General features: G+C 38.6%; 1 protein-coding gene across 1 annotated transcript in view; it reads left to right on the top strand.

Annotated features, from left to right (window-relative positions):
* Positions 1 to 22548, top strand: part of SETDB1 (SET domain bifurcated histone lysine methyltransferase 1) — a gene marked incomplete in the record, with an annotated part of 3089600 nt that overhangs the window by 1309396 nt on the left and 1757656 nt on the right. Inside the window, 1 exon segment of the mRNA XM_044080041.1 lies at positions 1255 to 1357. Within this exon segment, the coding sequence (XP_043935976.1) occupies positions 1255 to 1357 (103 nt within the window).

Here is a 22548-nt window from a genome sequence, read left to right as displayed (position 1 = left end):
AAAAAATTTAAAAGTCATGGGTAAAGTTCCTGAGTTTAATTTAATGAAAGCAGAATTTCTCTTTTTTTTTTTTTTGTGAGAACTGTAAATCTGTTTCCATGCATGAGAGATATGTTGACAAAATAAAGAATATTAGAAAGACTACCCAGTTATTTTTGTATGGCATTCTAGGAAAGTAAGGGCTCCGTTTTAAAATATAGTTCATCTAAGTAGCTGACATGTTGAAGTGCTTTCTCACTGTGATAAATATGTCAACACAGTTGATTTGAGTACATTCTTTTCACCACTTGTGTCTCTTGCAAGAATATTACTCTACAAAGATATATTTGAGGCCACCACTGGAGTTAAGTCCACACATTTGCCAAGTACTGCTAGCTAGTACTGTAGTCCAAGGCATTTTCTAACTGCCAGCCTTCCATATTCTTAAGAGGTGGTGCTGCTTTTATTGTGCCCATTTGTGTTACAGAATTCCCATAATTCTTCCTGAAAAAATACACCACATTTGTGTGAAGGTGCTAAACTTAATAACAGATCTTCAAATTAAATATTGTTGCAACAGTACAAGTATCACCCACCATTCCCTTTAACCATTCTTTCTTTCTGATATATAATAAAAAATAATGTGTTTATCCAGCAGTTATGAATGTGTGTGATAAGATAGCACATTTGTTAAACTGTTGCTAGAGTATCTGAAATTTACTGTCACAATTTCTTTACTCCACAGTGTGAGTCTACATGTAAGCATGCTGTGAACTTGTACACAAGGATGTTGCTTTTTAAGCATGCTGTGAACTTGTACACAAGGATGTTGCTTTTTATCTGCAGAGTGTACTTCAGACTGGAATAATGTTGCAGAGTCAGGACGATGACTTAAGGTTTCTTCGTAATGTAATTGAAATGTAAAACTCGTGCTTTTTTTTATATCAGGTACTACTAGGTATACCATTCAGTAATTGGAGTAAATTTTGTTTCAAATATTGTAACCGTTAAGTTATGGAAAGTCATTTGTTTATTGAAGTAAGGACAACAGCACAGAATCTTGCTTTAAGAGAGGATGTGTTGACCTTAGCTATCAGATTTCCTTTGAGTAGTGACATTGAAGAAGTAGTTTTAAGAGGAAACCTTTAGTTCTTATCAAAAATTTAATGTTTACATATTTGTCAGCATTCGTGTGTAACTGAAGAGTTCATTTGTTTTTCTTCTCTGTCCTTTGTTCTGTCTCCCTTTCTCCCTTTAATTTGCTTCAAGGTGCAGTTCGTAACAAAGGGCCAGTGGTACAATTCACCCAGGATTTAGAAGCAGTCAAAGCTGTTGAACCAAAACCTCCCTCTCCTCAGCCTGTGTTAACTGAGTTAGAGTAAGTATTATTCCAAAGGAATAAAAAATTGATTATGGTCTGGCACTAGTATTTCATGTTTCCAGAGGTTAAATTCTTCTTTATTAGAGAAAATGTATCTACTTATAGTGGCTAATAGAATGTATTCCAGCTGTCTTCTTCGTGTGACTTAATTTTTTTTTTCTTGTAGTTGTGCTGGCTGGAGCTTGTTAACTCATTTCAGCATTTCTACATATTTTGTAATTAGGAGCAATTCTTGGGGAAATTGTCTTTATTTCATGGCTAGGTTAAGGGCACAAATGGTAGTGAAAAAGAAAACATAATTAAAACTGTGTCAGTTAGCCATTACAGCTATAAACTTCATGTCTTGTTCACACAAGATTGTTTGAATGATGGAGAGTAGATCAGAATGGCTGCAGATGAGTAAAACACCATTAATTATAGCTGTTGCAGTAAGCACTTTAGTTCTATACTCTTGATTTGTCAGTTTAGGAGATTGTGTATGTAAACATAGTATAAACAGGAGTGTTCGCCACTAAAGAAAGTTTTGAAGAGAAAATAGTGTTTGGGGAGGAGGGGTATGCTCTGCCATGATATGGTTGAGATCCCTGGCCCACGTAATACCATTTCTAGTACTGCAGTGGAATTTATGGTAATAGAGTGAGGTCACATGGTGAAAAGTGGACTAAGTGGCCATGCACCAGAACTGTAAGAACCAATACAGTGGTCCTAGCAGGGTTACAAGCAGTGGTGAAAATGTTGAAGGGTGATTAGAGGACCTAGAAAGCTGTGCTAGAATGGAAGACATCTTTATACTATGGCAGTTTAATATTATATATGGTGTTGATTTTGTGGTAAGGTTGGAATTCATACTATAATATCCCTGGAAAGCCTGCAGATGGTACAAATTTCTGCTGACTGGAAATAGCATAGGAAAGTGGGGGGTATTCTCAGCTTTTGGCCCAGGCTGTCTAACTTGCACTGTTATTCTGCAAAAATGTGATAACATTAGCACTGACTGAGATTGAGAGAAGGTACCACTTTGGTGGTAGAAGTGTCAAGGTTGTGGTGGGTAACTTGTCTTGTAAAAGAGCAGACAACACTGTAGCGAGTGAGGTGGTGTCATCAAACAGGTATATGAGCTTGGTTTCAACTTTTCGATCACTTGTCCATAGCATGGAAGTACAGAAGATTCACTGATACTCCTCTGATAGAAGAGATGACTGTATTTAGAGGCAGAGGATTTGGGAGATTATCCTCAAATGTAGAGGTTCCCCTTCACGTTGGAGGTGACATATCTGTTAATAGATGAAAACTGTATGTTTGCATGTAGTTTTTATGTTTTAATATGTAGTAATGCACCATAACATTCTCAGCTCTGTTGTCTTACTTGTTTGGGAAAGACAACACTGTCAAACTACCTGGTCACTTTAAAATGTAATGCAGCTTAATGGGGTTGTAGACTGTAGTTGATGGTATCTTTTGAGGCTGAAGGGTAGTTGAATTGACATTGAGCAGCCTCTTTTGTGGGTCTTAAGGTTGGTGTGTCTTCTCCAGGAATCCATGTTTGGTATCCTTGTCAACATTTTCATGCTTGTGACAAAGCATATATAATGTCACACAAACTGCATAAGCATGTTCATCCCCAGCACTTCTTGCTTCTTTAACATTACTCTACCTGGACAGAACAAAAGTAGCAGGAAAACTGACCAGCTTTTGTAGCCTATGCAACAGGAAGGAAGGAAAAGCTGTTTCTAAACAGACAATCTCCAAATGGATAGGAAATTGCATACGATTCTGTTACTCCTTTCATGGAAAACCAATTCCACAGAACATAAGGCCTCATTCTGCAAAGGCAACAGCCACTACCACAGCCTTCTTCACGGTGGCAACCAAGGACATTATTGAGGCTACTTGGACCTCCGTGCATACATTTGCCAAGCATTATAACTTACCTTTGTACTCCAGATCCGAGCAGGGTTTGCCTCTGCTGTATTGCAAGGGATCCTAACCACACCACCACATAATCTATTTTTCCTCCTCCCTTAGTTGGCTGTAATTCTACCCAGTTGTTATGACTGCAGATGCATCCATGAAGGACATAGTACAGTTTTGTACCTACCATAAATGTAGATGTCGAACTGGATAACATCTGCAGTCAGAATACCCTCCCTCCTTCCCTCTGTGGTACTCCTGGGGTATTTACCCTCCTAATAGCTAGCTAGTGGGAGTCTCTTATGGTATTTGTTTGTATATATGTACATACATGCTTATTTTCTGAGTTTGCCTTCTATCCTTTTTGGAAACATTGGCATTTATCCAAAATTAACCTTCCAGGAAGGGCAACTGGCATCTGGGGCAAAAACACTGAAGAAAATGGCGTCGGCTGATGCCTTTATACGGAGACCAGCAGAGATGGCGTCGGGTGAAGTGCGACATCAGCGAAGCGGACCGGACTTTGGAATCCGGCCGACTGAAGGGCTGCCTGACGACAGGACAACCCAGTTGTTATGACTGCAGATGCTATCCAGTTCGGACATCTACATTTATGGTAGGTACAAAACTACTTTTTGCATCCAGGAAGAAAGAGGTCGTTGTCTCCCTCTACTCTTCCCTCATTAGGCCAATCGATGAGTACAATCCCCCATTTGGTATGTACCTCAAAAGACACCTGCAAAAACTGGAGATGCCACAATAGTACCTCACAAAGAGGATCCTAGGCCTTAAACACTTGTCCTATATGGACAGACTCAAAAAAACTCCCAACTATTCTCTGTGTCATATTGCCTGCTTAGAGGTGATCTCTGCTTGACTTATAAAGCCATGTCTGACCCAGCTCTGTTAGAAATGCTACATCTAAAGAAATCCCAATCCCTTCGCACTACACGCTCCAGAGACCTCAACCTCATTACCAAAATCTGCAGAGCATGCTGGTGGCACAGGTTCATAGCCCAGAGACTGCCCATGGTATGAAATAGACTTTCCGGCGATATTGTAGTTGAGGGCCTCACCAGTTCCTTTTGCGCAGAAGTGGGCGTGTTGCAAATTGAGTGACTACCCGGTCTGCATATTACTTGGGGTTTTCGACAAACTGGCAGTACATTCTCTATATATATATATATATATATATATATATATATATATATATATATATTTTTTTTTTTTTTTTTTACATTTTAGGTCGATTAAAACTTGCTGTTTTACACAATATGTGCATATCAAAATTCAGAAATGCTGCAACACCTTGTAATACTTAAAGACTTAACCCCACAACTGAGTGAAAGAAAGAAGCAGCGGTTACACTTCCGTCACGATTGCGTGCTGTACTGACAACACATAACCATTCAAAGTGTCAATATGAGATTTTGGTGACTGACTATTAAAAGCACTGTGACAACGGAAACATTTTAGTTTAAGTAAGAAGCTATTACGTTGTATCAAATCCATAATTTTAGCAGTTGGCAGTCCTCTTAAGAAACTGAAATACCCCAAGGTCGAGAAAGTGTTGTTTTTTTTTTTTTTTTTTTTTTTTTTTTTTTGTTCTTGTTTAAATGTCGGTTCATGCCATACCGGTAATTTACTTTCAGTTTACTGTTATATTTACTATCCTTTTACAACGTCAAGTGCACTTTTTTTTTTCCTTCGGTTATACATTGGGAGGGAATGCATATTCATGAATGACATATCACGGGGGTGGGTTTTAGGCGTGGCTTGCTACTGCGCATCTGGTGAGGACCTCAACTACAGTATCACTGACTTTGCATACATGTCAAGTATAGCACCTCACTGTCCCTGTTCAAGAGAAATCTTGAGTGAATGGGTAATAGAAAATTCACCCCGGGGATCACTCCAGTGGCTGTACTCAACAGAGGCACTGGGAACTAAGGTCGGCTGGCACAATGCCAGGGTAATCCTATGGGCTAGGCTTGTAAAGGCTCCAGGGCCATTAGCCTAGCACACATCTATGAACATATCAACCTCCAGCTTTATGACACCTTTAGCTGTAAGGCACAGGCCAAAAATCAAGTGATACTTGAAAAACCTTTGGTAGCAGCAAAGTTGTGCCCTTGCTCATCTCTGTCCTGGAGGAATTTAAATGGTGGTAGCAGCAAGTACTGAAGTCCCAAGAGCTAGTATTCTGGAGAGGATACAAACCTGGATTGGATTGTACTTGGATGTTTTCAGTTTATATCTTTTTACATTGATATTTTGCTGTCAATATTTTTACTGTTGATCTTATGCTGTTTTAGATCATTTTAAATAATACTATAGATATGCGTTTACCAGAAAATTGTAAAAAAAAATTTAAAAGTCATGGGTAAAGTTCCTGAGTTTAATTTAATGAAAGCAGAATTTCTCTTTTTTTTTTTTTTGTGAGAACTGTAAATCTGTTTCCATGCATGAGAGATATGTTGACAAAATAAAGAATATTAGAAAGACTACCCAGTTATTTTTGTATGGCATTCTAGGAAAGTAAGGACTCCGTTTTAAAATATAGTTCATCTAAGTAGCTGACATGTTGAAGTGCTTTCTTACTGTGATAAATATGTCAACACAGTTGACGGAGTACATTCTTTCGCACCACTTGTGTCTCTTGCAAGAATATTACTCTACAAAGATATATTTGAGGCCACCACTGGAGTTAAGTCCACACATTTGCCAAGTACTGCTAGCTAGTACTGTAGTCCAAGGCATTTTCTAACTGCCAGCCTTCCATATTCTTAAGAGGTGGTGCTGCTTTTATTGTGCCCATTTGTGTTACAGAATTCCCATAATTCTTCCTGAAAAAATACACCACATTTGTGTGAAGGTACTAAACTTAATAACAGATCTTCAAATGAAATATTGTTGCAACAGTACAAGTATCACCCACCATTCCCTTTAACCATTCTTTCTTTCAGATATATAATAAAAAATAATGTGTTTATCCAGCAGTCATGAATGTGTGTGATAAGATAGCACATTTGTTAAACTGTTGCTAGAGTATCTGAAATTTACTGTCACAATTTCTTTACTCCACAGTGTGAGTCTATATGTAAGCATGCTGTGAACTTGTACACAAGGATGTTGCTTTTTAAGCATGCTGTGAACTTGTACACAAGGATGTTGCTTTTTATCTGCAGAGTGTACTTCAGACTGGAATAATGTTGCAGAGTCAGGACGATGACTTAAGGTTTCTTCGTAATGTAATTGAAATGTAAAACTCGTGCTTTTTTTTATATCAGGTACTACTTGGTATACCATTCAGTAATTGGAGTAAATTTTGTTTCAAATATTGTAGCCGTTAAGTTATGGAAAGTCATTGTTTATTGAAGTAAGGACAACAGCACAGAATCTTGCTTTAAGAGAGGATGTGTTGACCTTAGCTATCCGATTTCCTTTGAGTAGTGACATTGAAGAAGTAGTTTTAAGAGGAAACCTTTAGTTCTTATCAAAAATTTAATGTTTACATATTTGTCAGCATTCGTGTGTAACTGAAGAGTTCATTTGTTTTTCTTCTCTGTCCTTTGTTCTGTCTCCCTTTCTCCCTTTAATTTGCTTCAAGGTGCAGTTCGTAACAAAGGGCCAGTGGTACAATTCACCCAGGATTTAGAAGCAGTCAAAGCTGTTGAACCAAAACCTCCCTCTCCTCAGCCTGTGTTAACTGAGTTAGAGTAAGTATTATTCCAAAGGAATAAAACATTGATTATGGTCTGGCACTAGTATTTCATGTTTCCAGAGGTTACATTCTTCTTTATTAGAGAAAATGTATCTACTTATAGTGGCTAATAGAATGTATTCCAGCTGTCTTCTTCGTGTGACTTAATTTTTTTTTCTTGTAGTTGTGCTGGCTGGAGCTTGTTAACTCATATCAGCATTTCTACATATTTTGTAATTAGGAGCAATTCTTGGGGAAATTGTCTTTATTTCATGGCTAGGTTAAGGGCACAAATGGTAGTGAAAATGAAAACATAATTAAAACTGTGTCAGTTAGCCATTACAGCTATAAACTTCATGTCTTGTTCACACAAGATTGTTTGAATGATGTAGAGTAGATCAGAATGGCTGCAGATGAGTAAAACACCATTAATTATAGCTGTTGCAGTAAGCACTTTAGTTCTATACTCTTGATTTGTCAGTTTAGGAGATTGTGTATGTAAACATAGTATAAACAGGAGTGTCCGCCACTAAAGAAAGTTTTGAAGAGAAAATAGTGTTTGGGGAGGAGGGGTATGCTCTGCCATGATATGGTTGAGATCCCTGGCCCACGTAATACCATTTCTAGTACTGCAGTGGAATTTATGGTAATAGAGTGAGGTCACATGGTGAAAAGTGGACTAAGTGGCCATGCACCAGAACTGTAAGAACCAATACAGTGGTCCTAGCAGGGTTACAAGCAGTGGTGAAAATGTTGAAGGGTGATTAGAGGACCTAGAAAGCTGTGCTAGAATGGAAGACATCTTTATACTATGGCAGTTTAATATTATATATGGTGTTGATTTTGTGGTAAGGTTGGAATTCATACTATAATATCCCTGGAAAGCCTGCAGATGGTACAAATTTCTGCTGACTGGAAATAGCATAGGAAAGTGGGGGGTATTCTCAGCTTTTGGCCCAGGCTGTCTAACTTGCACTGTTATTCTGCAAAAATGTGATAACATTAGCACTGACTGAGATTGAGAGAAGGTACCACTTTGGTGGTAGAAGTGTCAAGATTGTGGTGGGTAACTTGTCTTGTAAAAGAGCAGACAACACTGTAGCGAGTGAGGTGGTGTCATCAAACAGGTATATGAGCTTGGTTTCAACTTTTCGATCACTTGTCCATAGCATAGAAGTGCAGAAGATTCACTGATACTCCTCTGATAGAGGAGATGACTGTATTTAGAGGCAGAGGATTTGGGAGATTATCCTCAAATGTAGAGGTTCCCCTTCACGTTGGAGGTGACATATCTGTTAATAGATGAAAACTGTATGTTTGCATGTAGTTTTTATGTTTTAAGATGTAGTAATGCACCATAACATTCTCAGCTCTGTTGTCTTACTTGTTTGGGAAAGACAACACTGTCAAACTACCTGGTCACTTTAAAATGTAATGCAGCTTAATGGGGTTGTAGACTGTAGTTGATGGTATCTTTTGAGGCTGAAGGGTAGTTGAATTGACATTGAGCAGCCTCTTTTGTGGGTCTTAAGGTTGGTGTGTCTTCTCCAGGAATCCATGTTTGGTATCCTTGTCAACATTTTCATGCTTGCGACAAAGCATATATAATGTCACACAAACTGCATAAGCATGTTCATCCCCAGCACTTCTTGCTTCTTTAACATTCATATCTTGATCCTTGCCAATGCCTTTAAGTTCCAGCATTCCTGTACCTGCTTGGTAATCTGTGTTGTATTTCTGATGTCAGGAAGAATGGCAGGAGGACATTTCTCACTGTTTTGGTGGGATGTTCATCTTGATGCTCAGCAGATAGGTCAGATTTTTTATCTGATTTTATGACTGGAGGATTGTTTTCGTATCTGTACCTAATCATGTTAGGTTTACTTTATCTGTGACTTCCTGGGCCCTTCAGTAGTTTGGAGTTCATACCTGACTGTAGAGCATGTGCACCTTTTCCAGCTGACAGTTTCTGCAGAGGATTTTGAGGTATGGAAAGGTGAATGTAGATGCCCATGCCAGTCTTTCCTGGGTATACCCACTGCCTGTTCTTATCCTGATTGACTTGATCATGTTTTCCCATCCTGATTGCTGGGAATAGTCCTATGATTCAAGTGGTCACAGATCTGAGGTGGTTAGCTGAGAAATTCATTTGCTCGGTCTTCTTCATCTCAGGTAGAATGGTTTACCCTGGTAGATGAAACCACTGGGTGAGCCTGTTTTGGGGTATACCCCTGTTTTGGGGTATACCTATGGTCACCCCCTCGTTAGTCAGGTCTGACCATAAGCTAATCACCCTTAACATCCACATCCCACCCCCTCCCCCCCAGTAAAGAAACCACCATAAAAAACTTCTCCAAAGCCAACTTCATGCTACTCAAGTCAGAAGTGACAAACTTCATAACACCCATGCAGACGGGAACTGAAAGTTCAACTGCTGAATCCTACACTAAGGCACTGTACGAGCACATCCACTCACGCATGAATCGTGCCATCCCAAATAGAACCAAAATGCTCTCATCCAAAAAAAAAGGAAGCCAATCTGGTGGTCCCCTGCCATAAACAAACTTTACAACAAAAGGAAGAAACTTTTGCAGAAAAGAGGAAAATCCCAGGATGCAAAAAACTCCCTTACTGGCCTCAGTAAGAAACTGAGATGCCTCATAAAATCCTCCAAAGCTAGTTACGAAAATAAAATTGCCAAAGATTCCAAAGACAACCACAAAGCATTCTATAACTATGTTAAGAATCTAAATGGCAATACTCAGATCTGCGCTGAGCTAAAACAGAATGGCATTAAATATACTGATCCAAAGGATATTGCCAATATCCTGGCAGATCGATTCAGTGCCAACTTCACCCCCCTCTCACCCCCTAAATGGCCCATCTCAATACCGGAAGATTGCCAAATTCCAATAGTAATGGCCACACAAGTACAAAATGCACTCTCTAAAGCCAAGAATACAGCATCCATGGGACCAGATGACATCTTGGGCTGTGTACTACATGAACTACAATATGAACTGGCACCTCACCTAAGTGTCATGTTTAATCATAGCCTCACCTCAGGTTTCGTGCCCACTGAGTGGCGCAGAGCTACAGTTATCCCAATCCACAAGGGGGGATCCACCTTGGATCCCGTAAACTACCGTCCCATTAGTCTGACAAGCCTTATCTGCAAGGCCATGGAGCATATTATCATGGAACTTATAAACAAAGACATTGGCAACCTTCAAACACTGGACCCCACCCAGTTTGGGTTTGTGAAGGGCCGATCTTGTCTCCTGAACCTGATTGACTTCTTTGAATCAGTCTCCAGAGCCATGGACAAGGGTAAGGTGGTCCACACAGCCTATCTAGACCTTGCCAAGGCCTTTGACACCATCCCCCACTCTGGAATCATAGATAAACTTACTAAGTTGGACATTAATCCCTATGTCACCCAATGGGTTGCTAAATGGCTTACTGATAGAACCCACACTGTAAAAGTAGCTGACTCCAAATCCAGCTCTAGACAAGTGACAAGTGGAGTACCTCAGGGTTCAGTCCTGGGGCCGCTCTTGTTTGGCATCTACTTCTCTGAAGTACAGGTCAACACTAAGGGACTCTGGCTAACAAAGTTTGCAGATGACTGCAAACTGGGAGCCATTATTGAATCCCCAAATGATGTGGATACTCTACAAAAGGGCCTTACAGAAACAGATGCTGGTGCCAGAGCCATGGGCTCAAGCTCAATGCCAAGAAATGTATTGTTATCCCTTTGGGAAAAACATGTATCCATGAATTACCATATAGGTGGCAGTACACTAAACACAGAAAGTGTGATAAGAGACTTAGGGACACAGGTGGACAGTGGTCTCACCTTCGATAACCACATCGCCACAACAGTCAGGAAATCCTTCTATGTGGCACACCTCATCACGGAGGGCTTTTCATCCAGAAAAAAGGAGGTCATTGTCCCACTGTACTCTCATCCCTCATTAGACCCATTATAGAATACAACGCCCCATTTGGTATGTACCTCTCAAGACATCTGCAACAACTGGAAAGGCCTCAGAAATACCTCACTAAAAGAATCACAGGCCTAAAGCAGATGCCCTACGCTGACCGCCTTAAAAAACTCCAGCTATACTCTGTCGCATATCGTCTACTCAGAGGCGATCTCTGCTTAACATACAAGGCCATGTCAAACCCAGAGCTGTTGGACATGCTACACTTAAAGAAATCCCAATCCCTCAGAGCTACACGCTCCAGGGATCTAAACCTTGTCATCACAATAAACAAAACATGCTGGAGGGATAGGTTCCTGACCCAGAGACTCTCCAGACTCTGGAATAGATTGCCCATACATGTCAAGCAGAGTGCCTCTTTGGACCTCTTCAAGAGGAACCTTGACGATTGGATGGGAGAAAGGAAATTCACCCCAGGGATCACGTCAGTCGCCCTGCTAGACAGGGGTCCAGGAAAGTAAATGTGGGAAGAAATAGCCAGGGAATTGTTATGGCTAGGCTTGTATAGGCCCTAGGGCTGATAGCCTAGTACCAACCTATGAACCTATGTGTTCCATTTATGAAACATTGGGCACTTATTCAGCTCGTGGCAGGAGCAGTGTTTTGGTTGCAGGCTTTCACTTCTAGGGATTTTAGTTTAAATGCCATTGTGTGACCTCATATAGGCCTGTCCTCCTCCCATGCATGAATGGGGGAGGAGGTGGGCAAGAAGGTGTATTTCTTTGCCATTTTAGCTCTTAGGACCCATATCTGTATAGGTTTTGTGCTTGCGTGGTAGAGATGAAACTGCGGTACGCTAACAACCCTTATTAATTCTGAGATCATGTAGGATTACATCTTGACTTTGGTTAGTGTTGTACATCTGCATTCCCACTTTAGCTGTTACTTGATTGAGATGAATGCTTTGGCATTCCGATGTGCTGACTGTTGTAGTCATCTCTGGTTGGGGAAGGGGAGCACTTCTGTCAGCCCCCTTCTTGATGCTTTCTTTAATATGAGTAAAACATTTGGGCAGTGTTTTTGTTCATTGCTTGATGACTTCTTGGTAGTAAACAAGTCTCTTCCTTATCTGGAGTTGGGTTCACTTTCTTTTCTGGTTATATTTTCATTCTTAAAATGGAAGTGGGGCCTACGGGTGTCTTAGATGTAGGATTATGAGTGGCTTTCTTCTTCTTTGCCTCTTGCCCTAGTTAAGCATGACTTTCTTTGGGGGGGGTGCCTTACCTTGTTTCTTCCACCCCCTGGTTGTGTTCTCAGAATGTAGTTGGTGGGAGTACTTCCTTCTTGGAGCTCATTAACAGGGTTGGGAATCTTGTCTGCTTTGGCCAGTCCCCTTTTGCTATTTTCCCAGTTTTATATGGAGGACGATTTTGAGCTGACCCAAACTACATTTCCTGGTTGGGACAGGGAGGCTGCTTTTTTCCTTGCGGCTGGAGGACACTGCCTTTTCTCAGTCTCCACCAGCATTTTAGCTTGTGGTTACCTATTGCTTGGTGCTTGGATCTCTCCTCCAGCTTCAGTGTTCACCCACCTGTGCCCCTCCAGAGTTGGAGGGTAGGCAAGTTATGTTCTTTGGCAACCTCTGGATTTTCCTGTTGGGGAGCAAAGTATAATGTCATCAGTGCTAGAGTTATTGCAGGTGTTGGTCATGTGTTTAAGCTTGGAAGATGGAGGAGAACCTTCATCTTACTGGCCCTTTTTGGGGTGTTAAGTGCAGAATGTCTTGCCTGGAATTCCTGGGACAGAGTGATTGCCTGGAATTTGTGGGGCAGAGTGAGTTCCTTTATGGGAAGGCCTAATCTAGCTGCAAGGTCCCTTTGGGCTCCTGATCAAAGTGGTCATCCTTGCTAAGGGTTGGTTTCTTTACTGCACATGTGGACAGATAGACTCTTCCCTTTGATTGGCTTGCCGCACTTCTGCTTGGGTGTAGGGGCAGCCCTGACTTTGAGCCCATAGCTGCCTTACTGCTTGGATGCTTTAACACACTAAGTTGTAGTTCACCTAAATTTGTTGGTTTGGGAGAGGGTTAGCCCTTTCCACAATCGGATTCTTTGGTGCTGTGTGTATCGCTGAAGATATTTTCAAATAAGGGGGATGGGTTTTGTTACTTAGAGTGTTAATAATTTAACTAATTGTATCAAAGAATAAAATCTTAAAGGGCTGAAGTACTGGATAATGATACTGCAGAAAAAAAGTTAATATAATCAGTTGCGTAATACATGATGAATGTTTATTGAGCAAAGCAGTAATCTCCTTCTGTTGTTATTAAATGTGTATAGTTATGAAAGGAAAGAAAGTTGTGTTCAATGCTATCAGATAGTCTGTGTGATTTCTTCTTTATTAAAAGGCATTGTAGATTCCACGCATTTCACCCTGGCTAAGAAAATGGGATCTGTTTAAGTTGCAGCTTAAAGGGTGAATTGTTAGGTTCAAGGTGGAATTTACAGTAAAGGAAGGAAAATTGAAAGATGGAGTGAAAGGTTTTTGAAATAGATGAAATGATTAAGGCAGTGCTAGAACAGGTAAGAAAAAAAGAGCGATATTACTGGATAAGAAGTACCAGTTCTTATGACAGTCATTGAAAGCGTTTTATAATTCTTCATAATATTTGAGGAAAATTGAGGCAGCAGTAGATGCAAGGAATTGTTTTAAGTCCGAGGATGAGATGAGTTATGATAGAATATTTTAAAAAATGCTTTGAGGATTTATGTAAATCCCAGGGACTGTGCAAAGATAGCGAGAGATGCCAACATTTTGAGAGGCTTGGAATTACCTTGATTACAAGCAGGTAAAGCAGAAGTTTAATAATCTCTGTTTCCCAGAAAGATATAACTGACATTGTAAAGAGAGAGGTGAAAGCAGAAAAAAAACACAGGTGGTGGTGATATGTCAGTCAAATTTTGGTTAATGTCTAAAATCAGTGCAGTTGTTTAATGTGGTGCCACAAACCAAGGATGTGCTTATGTCTTGGAAAGAAGCATTGGTAACAGTAATACTAAGAGAAAGGAATGGTTTAACTCTGCCATCATGTTTATAGGTCTGTTTTAGTTTTAAACTATGATTGCAGGTTGTTCATGAGAGTAGATACAAAATGTATACCTCTGATAATAGGTGAACACTGGGTTTCTGGGAGGAAGATATTTGATGATGTACTGAAAACTGAGATATTGATGAAGATAGCACAAGAAGAAAGGAAGAGGCTGATATTAAGTTTGGATTCAGAGATAGCTTCTGTCAGAGTGGAATGGTATTTAATATAGTTCCTCAAAAAGTTTAGTTTACCTACTGACTTTGTTTTGATGTGGGACATTTATAAGGCACCTACAGTATGAGACAAGATACATGCAGAAATGTCCTGTCCCTTCTTATTTTCAAGGGGTGAGACCGGGGTGTCCTCTCTCCCATGTTTATTTTGCTAGTCAAATTCAAAGGGATGTATGGTAGGTCATAACGAAAGAAAAATGTCATTGTGAAAGATTTGTGTATATGCTTGATCCTGAGAAGGATATTTAAGTATTTCGAATATTAGAAAAGACTAAGATGTTGAGATATAAGATTATTAAGACAAAAAGCAAGTCCAGTAGAAGTAAACTGTATTTGCAGACTTGATGGTAAAACAGACATGCATATTTATGGCATCCAGAATGTATTAGATATGTGGGAATATGGTTAGGCAGAAACTTAGAAAAGCTTATTTTTTTAACCTTTTTAATAATTCACCATGTATTTTAGGAGAAAATTTCAGTACATGGAACATGTTCTGGTCATATTTGGAATAAAGAGGCCAGGCAGTACATTTTATTTATTCTACCATTGCTTTTGTATGCGTGGCAAGTTTTTTTAGAAGATTATTCTACCATTGCTTTTGTGTGCATTGCAAGTTTTTCTAGACAAAATTCCATTAGATTTTGTAAGGGGAACATAGAAATGTAATAAGAGGCTTGATGTGGGACAGTGGTAAAGGTTGTCATAGGAAAGAGTAATTCTTCCAAAAGACATTAGTGGTTTAAATGTACTGGATCCAGGGATGTTTTGATGCAGTATAACTAAACATGTTTGATGTCTTTAATGTACCCTGAGGCAAAGAGTGAAAAAAATTGCTTAGAATAACAAGCAGCATATTTTAAGTTTAACATTCAAATGTATTATGAGCATAGAATGGAGGTGCCATACGTGTTAAAGCAGGTTGAGTGTACTGTTAAAAAGTTTGTGATTAAGTCATCAGTATATTTCTTTTTGCTTCTAAGGGATTTTGGAAAGAAAAGAAGACTAAATTGATACTTTACAATTCACTGAGAATGGGTGATGCTTTGAATCCTTGAGAGCAAGTTAAGGAGATATATAGATTCCATAGTTTTAGGAGAATTGAATATGAAGTACTGTTTAACACAACAAGGACTGTGTGTTTGGGAAAAATGGTGAAGGGGCCCCAACGTAAAATATTTTCACTATTGTTGGAAACTAGATGGAAAGTGCAGTGGTACAAAGGTTTAGTAATTAATAGTAGTAGCACTTTAAAGGAGTTGAAAGCAGAGGTGGTAGAAAGAGAGAGTGGAATGCTGCTTTGGAAGCTGAAGTGATTTTCTCAGCATGGAAAGGGATGTGTACGCTACTTAGTTTTGCCACAGAATTGAGGCAGTTTAGGATATTTGCACAGAAATGTCTGTTCATATTGTTTATATCCCCTGTAAGTTAAGGAGGATGTTAGATGTATGCTGTTGGAGAGGTGAAGAAAGGATACTTGGGGGGGGCACATTTTTCCCATTTGGAGATGTGGAAATCTAATGAATTTCAAGAAGTATTTGGAATAAAGATTGAAGATTTAAGATGTGAAATACGTTTAACTAGTGTGGTTATGGTTATGCTTATGCTTTTAGTATTTGAGAAGTTGTTATAAAGTAACAAGCTATTATACAAAAATCAAAGTCAAATTTTATACCTGAGATGCAGTTTTATTAAACTAACAAAAACAGACACTACATTATGAACTAGTTATAAAATATGGAGAGCAACTTGGCTGGCAAAAATATATGAACAAATGGATACCAGTAAAGCTGTAGTGAGACTGTTGCTAGAGTAAAAGTAAGATATTAGTTTAGTTGACTAGATTAGGACTAATAATTTTATGTTAAACTTATTGGAACATAGCATTTGCTATCTTCAGAATGCTTTTCTTGGAGAAACAGTGTTATGAATAGCTAGTACTACGATAAAATTATCTATAATATAGAGGTTTGTGATCTGGTGTTTGATCATAGCCAGGTTTTGTGTTTGAGCAAGAAATTCACCTTGAGAGTGGAGTAAATCTTAACATCCGTATGTATTTTATGAGTATATACAGGCTCACAAGAGTTATTGAGTTATTCCCTTGATTTCACTTAATTGCTAAGTTTTTTTTCTGTATTTAAGTTCATGTTGATTGTTAAAGAAACAGGTGCCAAAAGATGCTTTACCAAATAAGAGCAATGGTCAGCATTAAAGCAGTGGTAAAACTGCTGAATTGTAATGATTCTTTGAAACAGGTTAATGTGTTTTTTTTTTTTTTCCTTTTTTTTGTTGAATGCAATAAATTTGTTTCGGGAGGAAAAAAAGACCTTGTATGTTGTTTGTTTCATCCTTTATCTGAATAATATTTCCGTGGACCACGTAGGTGGCGGTGGTGCAAGTGATGTTTACCATTTACTACAAAAAAAAAAAAAAAAAAAAAGATTTTTTTCTTTTACATGCTGTAGTATTTGCCGGTAGACTGCGCAACTATATGTTTAACTTCGTTTGTGTACTTTAACTTTGAGTCTTTGTTGGACAACTGTGATGCCAGGAATGTAGTGTTGAGAATATATAGTGAATCTTCTTTATGGTTTTTGCACTTGACCTAATACAGTGCCTATTTTTAAACAGATTTCAAATTTTGGTTAATCTCTTTTTTTCCGTATTTAGGTAATCAAGTAACATCCTGTAGTAATTCAAGATTTTCTTCTAATGTATTACTTTTAAAACATTCTTTATCCATAGCTGTCCTCTTTTTTCCATGCATAAGCATAAAAGTAATCCCTTCATAATGTTTGTATATTTTCTTTCTCCTCTCGTCATTCATTATTTCTTCCTTTTGAACATTCAAAACTTGTGTAATTCCAGCCATTCTCAATACATCCAGTCTCCTCCACCTGTTTTCTTTTCATTATAATCAGTTACATGCATTATTCACTGCAGCCTTCATGCTGTTTTTGCTTTCCCTTTGCCCCTGCTCTCTGTCAGTTGTTGGCTCCCCTGCCTCCCGGCCAAGTGGTCTGTTCGCTCCCCATTACCGAGCCTGGGTTCAGTGGGTCATCATTTAGACGGCCATCACTGGTGGTTTGAAGATTTTTCTTTTTCTAAACAACTTCACCTGTATTTGCAGTGGTAACACAGCCAGTGAAACAGTAAACAAGAAAAAAGCAACACAATCACATACCAGCTATCATAAAAAAAGTATGCATGTATAAATATATATATACACACACACACACACATATATATATATATATATATATATATACACACACACACACACATATATATATATATATATATACACACACACACACACACACACACACATATATATATATATATATATATATATATATATATAGGATCCATACAGATCCCCGAATGCACTTTCCACCGAAGCAGAAATCACAGAGCATACTTAACCGGAAGTGCTGTTCGCCGAAGCAGCACTTTCAGATAGGTATGCTCGTTGTGTCGGTCGTACTATGGTGTGGATAATGGAAAATTCCCTTTTCCCCACTGTAGTGTGACCTTGGAGTGAGAATATTAAAGTGGGGGGGTGCAGGGGGGCTTGACCCCTGCATAGAAGTAGGTTTAATGTTGTTGTTTTTTTAAAACATACTTTACCGTAAGCACTTTTTCGGTGAAAGCGCTTTCGGTAACGTATGTTCGGTGATGATGGATTGCTGATAATCTTTCGATCAAAAGTCCTAGATCCATATATATATGTATGTATGTATATATATATATATATATATATATATATATCGATGATGATGGATTGCTGATAATCTTTCGATCATAAGTCCTAGATCCATATATATGTATGTATGTATGTATGTATATATATATATATATATATATATATATCTGTATGCAGTTCCTGTTACCTTATATTTGGATAAATTATTACATTATTTACACTGCTTTGTAAATGTAAAACATCACCTGTGGGTTTAAGTTTTCCTCTACATGGTTTGCCTTAAAATTCAACCATATAAACTTTTTGGGTATGAGGCACTACTTAATTTTAGAACTCATGCTAGTTTTGCATTCCATGTGTTTTATCATATTTGCAGTGTTAGGTGGATCTGTTCCTTTCTTCTTTGTCGTAATACAGTTTTTGTTGCTAATCACTTCAAATGCAAAGATTCCTAAGTATGGGGTGTCAGACTGCTGACGTTAACATAGCACAACATATATTCCGGTACTGTAACTGTGGTCGGCCATAAACAATAGATTGACAGGTACCCAACAGGTATGACCTAAGTTTATTCATTTATTTATTTTGTTTTATTTATTCTTTCTTGACCAGGTTAGTCCTAGTAGGCTAGTAGCCTCTCTTCTGGGGAGACATGATATGTTTTCTTGGCTAGAGCGTCTGGGACCTTTCCTACTTTTTGGAATAGGTGCCATGGCATCTTTTCTATCCACCTGACCAGTTGAAGCAGATGGGGCCTTGGTTTAATTTAAATAAAAAATAATACAAAAAACTGAGAAACTGGTAGCTCTTATTTATGGATATAGATAGCAAGATACAAGCAGTGAAAATGTTTTTAGTCCCTTTAAATTTATATACAGGTCAGGAATATTTTTATCAACCAGAGAAGTCATGGACAGTAATAAAGAGTTGAATGATTTTATCTGTGAGGGGAGGAGGGCAACTGTCAAGTGGGATAAGTTGATCCTTCCAGTAGAAAATGGTGGTTTAGGATTAGCTGATTTGAAGGGATATTTTACAGCTGTGCAGTTAAGGCTTGTATTCATAATGCAAGCAGAAAGCTGTATTTCAAAGTGGAAATGGATGATAAAGCAAGGAGGAAATTCAAGAAATATGGATAGAATTGGATTTTGGATGCATATCCTTAAGGAGAGTAACAGCAGCCATACATAATGTTATATTTGTAAAGTAGCAGAAAGTATTCTAAGAACTAAGCCAACCGGAGAATGGAGAAAGGTGATTCTGCCAGTAAGGATGATTGCAATTAGGGGTACAGAGAATAGACAAGAGGGGGTCGGAGTTTACTGGAGAAAACTGGCAGAGGGAAAGATAATAGAATGGGAAGATACCAAGAAGACATTTGGACTGCAGGCTAGAGACTGCCTTCCCAGTCAGGAACTGATATCAGAATATAGGCAAAGAGAAAGGGGATATAGGAATCCTAAGTGAAATACCTGCACTGGTAGAGTTTTTAGTTTTATCTCAAACCAAAGCTGCTGTTAAAAAAGAGATAATTAGTAGGGCGTATAAAATATTGCACAGTATCTATAAGAATCAATTAGAGGTGATCAGAAAAGATTGGGAAGAGAACTTGGATAAGCAGTTCATAAGGAAACAATGTTAAGACAGATGCATGGCTCCCAAATATTCCACAAAGTCTAGAAGATTTAGGATTTTTGCTTTGAAGTATTTGCATAGGTATTTTTGTACCCTAAGCAGACTCCAAAGAATTTTTCCTCCGGTAGATAGCAAATGTTGGAGGTGTGACGAAAAGGAGATAACTGGGAACATATGTTTTGGAAGTGTCATGAGTTGCTAGACTTTAAAAATTCCCTACAGAATACTATGTCAGACGTATTAGGTGAGCAAATAGATGTAACTAATGACTTTTTTTTTTTTTTTTTGAGCCAGGATACAGGGTCTGAATTGCCTGGACATATTAAGACCTTGTTATGTTTAATTCTGGTGACTGCCAAAAAGCAATTACTAGAAAATGGAAGTCAGTCTAAACCAACAGTACTTTAAGTAGTGAATATTGCAACGGAGATAAAAGAACTGGAAGTGGGATCTTTAGAAAAGTGTAGAGCAAACTACAGAGAAAAAATGGAATCTGTGGGAACAATACATGTAGAATAATGTTCTGGAGGAGGATTAAGGTTTAACAAATCGCAGGAATTGAACAGTTTGTGTAATGTTGGATTGATTATATAAAAGCATGTTTGTGATAATATTTGTAACAGTAAACATGTTAACATGGTTTGTTTTCTTTTAGGAATGTCCATTTGCCTGTGTCATAAGTGAAATTCAGTAAAGGTGTTAAAAAAGATAGCAAGTGAAAGAGGGAGAGGGTTCTCCTAAGCCTAAGATTGAATCTTTTTATACCTTAACCAGTATGTTCACAAACCCCTTGGGAAAACTCATACCTTGCAACACATTAAATAACTAGCCGTATCCCATCTGGTCCAAGGACCTCTCAGCATCCAAGCTAGTAAGGAAGGGCATATTGCTCATAACATAGTCATCTGAGATAAAACCTGTTTGGTCCATCTGAAATGTTCTAGTAAGGCACTTTGCTAACTTAGTAGCCAGAATGGCTATGCATATTTCCTGGTTTAGAATAGCGATGGATTTGTCTAACCCTGCTTATACTAGATCCTTTCCTGATTTAGGAAGAACCACTATTACCACATTCTTCAGTGTAGGAGGAGATGGCCCACCTGACAGGATATAGTTGGCTAGTTGAGTGAAAGTTGTAGTAAAAATCTTGTTTCCCCATAGGTATTCTGCTTCTGATATTGCATTGTAGCCTGGAGTTTTATCCCTTGCCACATTCCCCAGAGTTAGTTGCAGCTATTCTAACATCTGTGCTTCCCAATGTATTAAGAATGGGAAGAGGTAAGATCTTCCAAGATGGCTGCACATTGAGTAACAGCTTAGTTTCAGCTCACCCAGTGTGAAAACAAAAACTTGAGAGAGAGAGAGAGAACTTATTTTGGGGGGTAAATTTCAGTAACTGGCTAGTAAGTGCACTGCCTGGATGCCAGCAAAAAAAGAAATTCAGAGAACCTGAAAGAAAATCGACCACAAAGAGGTGAGGAAAAAAAAACTGACTAGGAATAATTGCACAGTTGTTCAGCAAAAAGCAGTACAAGCTCCAGCTTTGGTGTAAGACATGAATAAGTCAAATGTACTTGTTGATTAAAATAAATGGAGCACTGCTGAAGTATATCAACTCAAATAATAAAAGGCTGGATAGAATGGAAGCAGATATTCAGATGAGGTGACAAAACTGCAAAAATCAGAGGTCGAAATTAAGAAAAGGCTAGGTGAATATGAGACTGCTCAAGAAGAGATATTAAAAAAAAAACAGAATTAGAGGACAGCGCATGCAGGGAAAAACCTAAGATTTTTTGCTGTACTGGAGAAGCTGAAAGGAACAGATTGTATTAACTTTAAAAGCCAAATAAGCAATTAGACTGGTATTCCACAGCAGGAGGAGTTAATTGAAAGGGCACATTGTGTATATGCTCCAAACCTGGCCATGAGAAAGCGAACTTGACCTTTAACAGTAAAGATGCAATCCTACCGGCAGAAGAAGTTGACTCAGACAGTACTGTAGCAAAAGGATAAAGACGGTAGAGTGTATGTGGAAAATGATTATTCAGTGTACATCATGCAGAAGAGGAGTACATTTATTCCACTAATCAGGGAATGTCAAGAAACAGGTGTGAGTGTCAAACTGCTGCATCCAGCTATCTTCAGAATATTCTTTTGTGGAGTGACAAAATTATTTTTTGATGCTGAGCATGCTAAGGAGGAAATAAAACAGTTTGTCCAACTGACAACACTGCCAAAGCAATTTTGCAACTCCTGCCAACTGTCTCTGTACTTATTTTGGACCATCTGATGCAGTTCCTACTGAGGTTGCTATGGCCCAGGATCCTCACTCAGTCTGACTGTAAGTTTGGCTAAGACTGCTGGTAAGAGAGAATCAAGGGTTATTTTATCTAAAGTTGAAGGAGATATTCACCAGATTCTTATAAATTAGAACATTAGGGTGTAAGACGTTGTTATAAAGTAGAAAATAAACTGTTACACAAAGATGAAAGTCAAATGTTATTCCCACACTCAGAGATGTGGTTTTATTGAACCAAAAAAACAGACACTATATAATGGACGAGTTAGAGAATAGGGAAAGCTGCTTGACTAAAAAGGTCAGGCCTCTGTCTTCAACTCCCAGAACCATACCTCTGGGCACCCCAAAGAAAAAAACTACCATTTCTAGGCAAAAAGAGAGCAAGGAAGATTTGTTTAATTTTGCTCAAGTGCTGTTTAATCCTGTTCATTCTTTTCAGTTCTCTCTGCCTGCTTCTTCCTTTTATACCTCTATCCCTGTTAAGATGAAGAGTTCTTTCTTCTTGAAAAAAAGGATTACCCTGATTCTGACAATGAAGGGTGCTGTACAATGAATATGGGCACCCTTAAGCTTGTTGCTATACCGCCAGTTCTAAACGATGCCTTTTCTTCCTTTTTTTTTTGGTCCCCAGACTCTCTCACTCTAGTCTAGACTCTAAAA

The sequence above is a fragment of the Protopterus annectens genome, chromosome 8.part0, assembly GCF_019279795.1.
Source record: "Protopterus annectens isolate FY-2018-M chromosome 8.part0, PAN1.0, whole genome shotgun sequence".
Classification (NCBI taxonomy): domain Eukaryota; kingdom Metazoa; phylum Chordata; order Ceratodontiformes; family Protopteridae; genus Protopterus; species Protopterus annectens.
Note: the sequence above shows the minus strand (reverse complement) of the source record. Positions and strands in the feature narration are given on the sequence as shown.